This window comes from Lipotes vexillifer, unplaced genomic scaffold, assembly GCF_000442215.2.
Source record: "Lipotes vexillifer unplaced genomic scaffold, Lipotes_vexillifer_v1.1 scaffold657, whole genome shotgun sequence".
NCBI classification, from domain to species: Eukaryota; Metazoa; Chordata; class Mammalia; order Artiodactyla; family Lipotidae; genus Lipotes; species Lipotes vexillifer.
Window position 1 is genome coordinate 1,200,869 of NW_006774518.1, and position 8,668 is coordinate 1,209,536.

Consider the following 8,668-nt stretch of genomic DNA (forward strand, 5'->3'; position numbering starts at 1 on the left):
TAGGGACACTAGGTGCCCTAGCCCGGCTGTCTAAGAGTCTTCTAGTGGAGTTCCATTTTTAGAGTTCCTCACTTAGTTTATTGGAATGAAGAATCTTAGTTACAGAAGACGAGATGCAGTAACAGCAAATTTTGCTTTTAGAAGACTTTATCCTAATTGGAAAAAGTGAGTAGCCTCGACTTTTACTGTTGGTCATATCCTTCGACTAATTGAAGTGCTATTGGTCCCAACATTCAAGCTGCCCGAAACTTTTCCCGCTTGTATTAGCTCTGCAGCGCATCTAAGTAAGCAAAACGTCTTCTTGGAGTTTGTCTCTTTTCTCACAATAAGCTTCACTAAATCACAAAAACTACGTCAGGAATATTTAATCTCACGGTAAGGACAGATCTAGAACAAAGTTAGGCTTACGTGTGGGCTCCATGGCTTAGTTGGTTAAAGCACTTGTCTTGTAAACAGGCGATCCTGGGTTCGAGTCCCAGTGGGGCCTTAGCTTTTGCCCTCTCCCTAGGAAGCCAAATTCTTCAGTAAACCCTCATTACTACTAATTCTCCACCATACTCAGTATTACTGTGAATTCTGATCCACTCATTTAAAAGCAGCTGTGACTACAAAAATTCTCACTCCTAAGGAAAAGGTGGTGGGTCTCTTTATGGAAACAGAAAGAAAATGACCTTCTGTTTTTCATCTTTGCTGAAGTTCCCTGTCCTCTCTTTTTTAATTGGCGGGGGGCAACAAAACTGTACCAACTCTTAACGCTTTTTTCTGAATTCCCATGTAATTTATTAGTGATTCTAGGAAACTCAGCATTATGTTATCTGTTTTATATATGATTTTCCAAATATTACTAAATTATAATAACAGTAATTTACATTTGCTTATACACCCTCAGTCTTCAAGGAAGGGCTTTAGTCCCAAAGGGAATACATATATTGGCCCCACTAAAAACTGAACTTTAATTCTGCAATTTAAAAAATGGAATGATCCTATAATGCAATGATTCCCAAGCTTAGTAGACATTTAAATCACCTAGGGAACTAGTTAAAACACAGTTTCTTGGGACTCATCCCCAGAGGTTTTAATTCTGTTTTGGTGAAAGGCCCAGAAATGTGTGTTTTAAACAAGCACTCCAAGTGATTTTGAGGCAAGTGAATCACATTTGCAAAAATCCTGCTTAAAATATTACACAGAGAGCAGAACTGAAAGTGAGGTCCAGCTATGCTATTAGCACGTTTGTACTAATTCATGAACATCTACTTACCCTCTTTATCATCTAGTTAGCATTATTAGAAGTCTACTACATTCCAAGAGTTTCCAGACATGCTGTCATTTAATCAGCCCAACAATCCTGTCAATATGTGTTATGATCAGCTCTTTGAAGATGAGGAAATAGGTTCAATAATATTCACAGTAACAGAGTAAGTGACAAAGTTCAATTTCAAACTCAGGTCTGTCTGATTCTGGAATCCATGCTTTTCTCATTATATCTGTCTTCTATTTGATTAGAGTCAAGAATGAAGTTTTTGGCCGCAGAGCTAAATAAAATTAAGCAACTTAGACTGATCTCAAACCTTAGTCCTAAGGGTTAGGGATCCTGAGATAACTGTCTGTTTTCTGCTAGAAGATAATCAGCCCAGTGAACAGCTGCTTAACTCGTTTAACTTAGGGAGGAGGAAAATATAAAATAAAACCTTAGAAATCTATGTAGGAGGTTCTCCACAAAAAAATGAGCAGGCCATATAACTAACAAACTGAAATAATCTTCTTCATCTCCTAGGCTCTGTTTGTTTGTTTGGCTGGTTTTGTTTTTTTGTTTTGTTTTGTTTCTTGCCTTGGACATGCTCTCTTCATGCCCTGATTCTTTAGATTTAAACACAGTGTATTAGCTAGGGCTGCCATAAAATATCACAGACTGGGTGGCTGAAATAACAGAAGATTATTTTCTCATAGTTCTGGAACTAGAAGTCCAAAATCAAGGTGCCATCAGACCTGGTTTCTGGTGAGACCTCTCTTCGTGCCTTGTAGAAGGCCCCCTCTGACTGTGTCCTCACATGGCTTTCCTCTGTACGTGCAAAGGAAGAATGGGAGTGAGAGCGAGGGCAGAAGGTAGCTCTGGTGTCTTTTCCTCTTCTTATAAGGACACCAGTCTTATTGGATTAGGGCCCCACGCTTATGACCTCATTTAACCATAAATTACCTCCTTAAAGGCCCTGTCTCAAAATGTAGTCACATTAGGGGTTAGGGCTTCCAAATATGAATTTTGGGAGAACACATCCAGACTATAACAAGTAGGAAGAGGGAAGACTGTATGGCCTAGCTCTGGGTAACAACTCAGTCATGACAGCATCTAATAACTTTTGAAGTTCAGCCTGAAAAGGGAGTTTTTGGAGGTGAAGAAAGTGTTGAGAAAAAAGTTTTGTCAGACACTTTGTATCAGATAATAAGATTTAAATGTAAAAATATGTAATATTTATGTAAAAACAGAAAATACTGTTATAAAATATTTAAAGTAAAACCATAAAATATTACACAAGATGTAGCTAATATTTATAATATCTTGAGGTGGAGAAGGCCATTCTCAACATGGCACCAAATGTACAAACTATATTTTTAAAAGAGTGAATGATTTCATGAATAAAAATAATTTTTATTGTAAAATTAACATCCCCCCCAAATTAAAATACAAAGTATAAAAAAGGAGAAAAAAAAGCATTGTCAGACAATTAGGCAAGGATTTGTCCTTTAAAGTACTTATTCAGTTGCTTCTTTAGTTCTACCTTGTTCTGAGGAGTGACCTGCTCTGAGATGGTCTTCATGTGATGGAGATGTGGATATTATACCTGCATTCATAAGAAATAAAAGGAGGATCTTAATTTGATCAGCACTGTGCTTTAGCCAGTTGAAAAAGAGGACATAAACCTTGCGCCCATGGAGCTTTCAATAAGGTTGAAAAGTCCGAATAAGCACGTACCCCAAACACTACAGATATTTTAAAAACCTATGTTTACTCATGATATTTGCAGAGCATCCACTTGGTGTGTGAATTCTGGAAGTGTGTGAGCCTTATGATCCTTGGAAAAATTACTTACCTTTTTAAAACTTTAAGTCCCTCAACTATAAAATGAGGACAATAATAGTACCCACCTCAAGGATTTGTTAGGAGACAATTCATATAAATTGCCTAGAATGTGTTAAGCCATTATTATCATCATTATTGTTAATAGCACAATATTTGTTTTCTTTCTGAAAATTATTGGGGTAAATCCTGCTCTCCCTTGCTATTAAGATGGGATTAATGAGTGGAAGAACTGATGCAATCTATAATCACAACCAAAAATATAAATAAAAGAAAGATACTGTCTCCAGGGAGATTAATTCACCAGTGACAGCCCCTATGGGATCACTGGCACATTGGGTGTGAACTTGTTTTATCTGCCTTTGAATCAGATTTGGAACCAGGAGAGATTATCCAATGCCTCCAGAATCACATTCACCCTACCTGCCATATTAAGACCTTTGGTGGCTTTTACTGAAGTGCTGACCTGATCATACTTGCTTCCCTCTCTCAGGACTGTTGGAATCCAACCCTTCTGCAACCTTTCTCCTGACTAAGCTTCTATAGCTAAACACATCTGCTTAATACAGATTCAAATAAGAAGAGGTAAGTTCTAGTGATGTCTCTTTCTATTCACACCAGCCTAGATGGTATTGTGTTTTGTTTTGAGACAGAAAATGAAGGTTCTGAGTTTTGGCAATATCAGGCAGGGTAAGATGCCTCCATGAGCTAAATGAATTCTTGTTATGCCAAACCAGTGGTTGTCACTTGTTCAAAATTATGTTGATCCCAGAATTAAGTCCAAAAAATCCAATTATCTAGGAGATGGGGAGGAATGAGAAAGCAGGTCAAGTCACTAAAAATCAATTCTCTAAAACCAATACTCTGTCATTTTTGTCACATCCCTATGTGAAGACCAGCAAGAATTTCCCAGTAATAAAGTTTTTATCTTTTTGCTTTAAAGTGAATGAATGAATGAATGAATGAATAAATAAATGCCAATACTCTGAAGATAAGTTTGAGGATCAAATAATATAAAGAATAACCAATGATAAAATATTGAGGATTTTCGAGGTGGGGTGGGGGGCAATGGGATCTTGTTTTACTCTTTTCCTCAGCCATTTTATACACAAATGCATGAACTTCCTGGCAGATGCAGGCGATTTCTTTTCTATTTTTGGAGACATACTCCCTTGCCTCTCCCTCTTTCTGTCCCCGTCCCTGTCCTTGGTGGTTAAACAGCTGCAACAAACCATCCTAGCCATGAATTCAAGTGGTTGTATGTAAATGTATAGTTTGTCAAATTGATCTAGAGGTGTCTGGATGAAGCAGTAATCCATACTCTGGTGAATGGACCCTCAGAGCCAACTGTTATAAGTCAAGCTTTAAATTTATCTTTTTTGGGAGGTCTTTTTTGGTTAAATCACGTATTCCAATCAATCCTCATATACATGCTTCTTTCTCTTAATTGAATTTCCATTCTTTCAGCACCTCAGATTAAAACTTCAAATGTTCTTTCAGCTCCTTCCTCTCTCCTACATTCATACCGTGCTCTTGATTCCCACTGCTACTCTCCAAGCTAACGTTCTCAGCCTCTCTCCCATAGACTCTTGCAGTAGCCTCCCCACTGAGTTCCCAACTTCCAGTCTCTTCTTGAATCCCTCGTTATTCAGCCATAATAAATGTTTTTAAATGCTGCTCCAATCATTTCACACCTCTTCTGAAAAAAAAAATCTTCATTTGATCAGACTCCTTAACCTAGTATTCAAGATTTTCCATATCCTGGACCCAAGTTATTTTTGCAACCTGTTTTTCCACTACACCATGTTATGCACTCTATGCTGCAGTAAGTGATGATGTGTGCTTTCCACGCTTTCAAACAACGTGTACAACTCTAATGCCTTCACCATCATTGACAAATATTCAGATCCCTTCCATTCCTTCTTATTTAATTTTCATTTATATTAAAGACATATGTGTTCAAAGTTAAAAAATAAAATAATACTATGGGCTTATAATGAAAAATAGCAGTTCCCTTCTTCATCATTCCTCACTCTCAATTCCTGGTCTCCCAAGTTAACACATTTTAAATAATTTCAGTGTTTTCTTCTATTTACCCATACTTCTTAATAACAAGTCTTTATTCTATTTGTGTTTTTTTAGTTTTAAATATGACTTATTTATCACTTACTATAAAAAATGAGAACTTTTAACCCTTACATAACAAAGAGAAAGAGCGAGGACAAAAGACAGAGAGAGAGAGAGAGAGAGAGAATGTCTATGTCTTACTCTCCAGATACTCTTATATCATACTTTTTGGTTATATCAGCATGGAGAGTTTACATTTTCACGGCTGCATAAACATTAGTCACAGTGGAATCATTTAGTGAACTATGGTTACCTAAAAAAAGAAAAAATCTCTTCTCAATTCTCACAGATGGTCAGATGGTATAATTCCTGTAGTTTTTGTTTGTTTGTTTTTGGAGACATGACAAGGGATCTTGTCCTCAACACCAGTCTGTTCTTATTACATAATCCACACACATCTTCAGGGTCCTTCTACTATATGCTAAGGGAATTCTCACAAATCAACATCATTTAGATGGGTCACTTTAAAGTGACCAGATTTTAGTGTTGACTAAAACAACAGAAAAAAAAAAAAAACAATGAAAACCATACTCATGGCTCCAGCCAGTAAATTGAAACAAGTATCTCTGGTAGAGGTAACAATTATGACAAATTCATATCTAATTTCTTGGGTCAAACACTCTCAGAATTCATTCCCATATACGGTCTCCAAATTTCTGCCCCAAATTAGCAAGGACCTGTAATGTTTCTTGCCCTGGCAGAGCCTGCAGCAATCGAACCCTGTTTACCTGATGGGTATGGAGAGGGCCATCAGGAGAATTGTTCCTTTTACTCTGCATCCCACTCAGTAAGGAAGTATCACAATTTTCTTAAGATTTTATTTTTAGAACAGTTTTACATCACAGCAAAACTCAGCAAGGGTACAGGGATTTCCCATATAACCCCTGCCCCTACGCATGCATAGCTTCCCCCTTTACATTCATCCCTCACCAAAGTGGTACAATTGTTAGAGCTGATGAGCTTACCCAGACATATCATAATCACCCAAAGACCACAGTTACATTATGGTTCACTCTTCGTATTGTACATTCTATGGGTTTGGAAAAATGTATAATGACACGTATATACCGTTATAATATCATACAGAGGAGGCTCACTGCCTAAAAATCCTCTGTGCTCTATTTAGTCATCCCTCCCTCCTAAACGTTGGCAACCACTGATCTTTTTACTGTCTTCATAGTTTTGCATTTTCCAAACATACTGTATGATAGTTGGAATCATACAGTATATTGCCTTTTCAGATTGGCTTCTTTCAGTTAGTAATTAGCATTCAAGGTTCTTCTACGTCTTTTCATAGCTTGACAGCTTGTTTCTCTTTAGCGCTGAATAGTACTCCATTGTCTGGATGTACCACAGTTTATTTATCTATTCACCTTCGGAAGGACATCTTGGTTGCTTCCAAATTTTGGCAATTATGAGTAAAACTGTTGCAAACATCTTTGTGCAGGCTTTTGTGTGGATGTAAGTTTTCAGCTCATGTGGGTAAATACCCAGGAGTATGATTACTGGATCATATGGTAAGAGTATGTTTATTTGTGTAAGAAACTGCCAGACTGTCTTCCAAAGTGGCCCTACCATTTTGTATTCCCACCAGCAAATGAGAGTTCCTATTGTGCCACATCCTTGCTAGCATTTGGTGTCATTGTTCTCGATTTTGGCCACTCTAATAGGTGTGTAGTAGAATCTGATTGTTGTTCTAATTTGTATTTCCCTGATGACATATGTCTTAGTCCATTTAGGCTGCTATAACAAAATGTCAGAGACCAGGAGACCTATTGCAACATTTATCTCACAGATCTGGAGGCTGGGAAATCCAAGATCATGGCACTGGCAGTTTCAGTGTCTGGTAAAAGCCCACTTTTTGGTTAATAGATAGCACCTTGTAGCTGTAACTTCACATGGTGGAAAGGACAGGAATCGCTGTGGGTTCTTTTATAAGAGCACTAAGCCCATACATGAAGGCTCTACCTTCATTACCTAAGCACCTACCCAAGACCCCACCTCTTAGGTCACACACTCCTTTAGCTGCAAGGTAGCTGGGAGAATACCACCTCCCAATGACTTCTTTAATCATACAGAAGAGCCATAACAAATAATGAATGACCACTAACCCATCACATAGGGCTTTGATTTAGGGGGAAAAAAATGAAACCACTTTCTCTACTGAAAGGATTTTTCAAATGTGACTTATTAATTATAATTATTATATTCATTAATGTTGTTATGATTTCTACTGAGGGTGTACCCCATTGCTCTCCCATAAAAGTATTTTTTTCCTGTTATTGTCAAAACTTCTGACAACTCAGGGTTTTTAAAATCACCCTTCTCTTCCTTGATTTTAGCAGGTGTCTCCCATCAAAATTCAATGAAGCACATGAATGAAAGTTTTCCAGAGGATTTCATTCTCATGGGCTTTACCAAATATCCGTGGTTGGATCTTCCTCTCTTCTTTGCCCTCCTAATCTCCTACATGTTCACACTGTTGGGAAACATTGCTATTATTCTGGTCTCTCAAATAGATTCCCAACTCCAAAGTCCTATGTATTTCTTCCTCACAAGCCTCTCTGTTTTTGGACCTCTGTTTCCCCAGCACAACTCTACCCCAAAAGCCGTTCAACCTGGGGGGGCCCAACAAGAACATCACTTATACAGGCTGTATGACCCAGGCCTATGTATTTCACTGGCTAAGCTGTACTGAATGTGTCCTGCTTGGCACCATGGCCTTACACCACTATGTGGCTGTGTGTAAGCCTCTGAGATACTCTGTAATCATGAACCACAAGCTCTGCTGGCAGCTCTCCAGCACTGCTTGGCTCATTGGTCTGGCCAATTCACTACTGCAGTCCACACTCACAGTCCAGCTGCCCCTGTGTGGGAACCAGGAATTGGACCACTTCTTTTGTGAGCTGCCCAGTCTAATTAAGATGGCTTGCGTGGACACCACAGTCAGCGAGATTACAGTGGTGGCCACCTTCCTGATAATGGGTCCCCTCTCCATGATTCTTGTCTCTTACAGTTATATTGCCCAAGCTGTATTTCAAATTCCTTCTGCTGATGGGAGACTTATGGTCTTCAACAATTGTTCATCACACCTACTGGTGGTGTCTTTATTCTATGGCTCTGGCATCTACATCTATATGCAGCCCTCAGGGGACAGCCCTCAGGATGTCATCAAAGTTCTGATGCTATTTTACTGTGTTATTACTCCCATGGCCAACCCATTCATCTACACCTTGAGGAACAAGGATGTTAAAGGAGCTTTGAGGAGACTTCTGAAGAGGGCCATTTTGTCCAAGAGACTGTGAGAAAATGATGCTTTATTCTGAATGGGAAAGCCCAACAATAACCTGAAATATATCTTCCTTTAAATAGATGTTCCATCAAAATCATGCTCAAAAGTCAATTCAAGAAAACCTTTGTGTGTTGTTTACCACTTCTGACACCAAGTGTGTTGGGTTTTTTCCCTAC

General features: G+C 38.4%; 1 protein-coding gene and 1 non-coding gene across 2 annotated transcripts; both read left to right on the top strand.

Moving 5' to 3' along the window:
- The first annotated feature begins 413 nt into the window (after nucleotides 1-413).
- Nucleotides 414-487, top strand: TRNAT-UGU (transfer RNA threonine (anticodon UGU)). The gene has a single exon. It is a non-coding gene; the product is annotated as a tRNA-Thr (tRNA).
- Nucleotides 488-7,574: 7,087 nt separating this feature from the next.
- LOC103077778 (olfactory receptor 2B11-like) lies at nucleotides 7,575-8,505 on the top strand. The gene is given in 2 exon segments (XM_082930845.1): nucleotides 7,575-7,766; nucleotides 7,768-8,505. Coding segments are annotated over 2 exon segments (930 nt in total).
- Nucleotides 8,506-8,668: the final 163 nt, after the last annotated feature.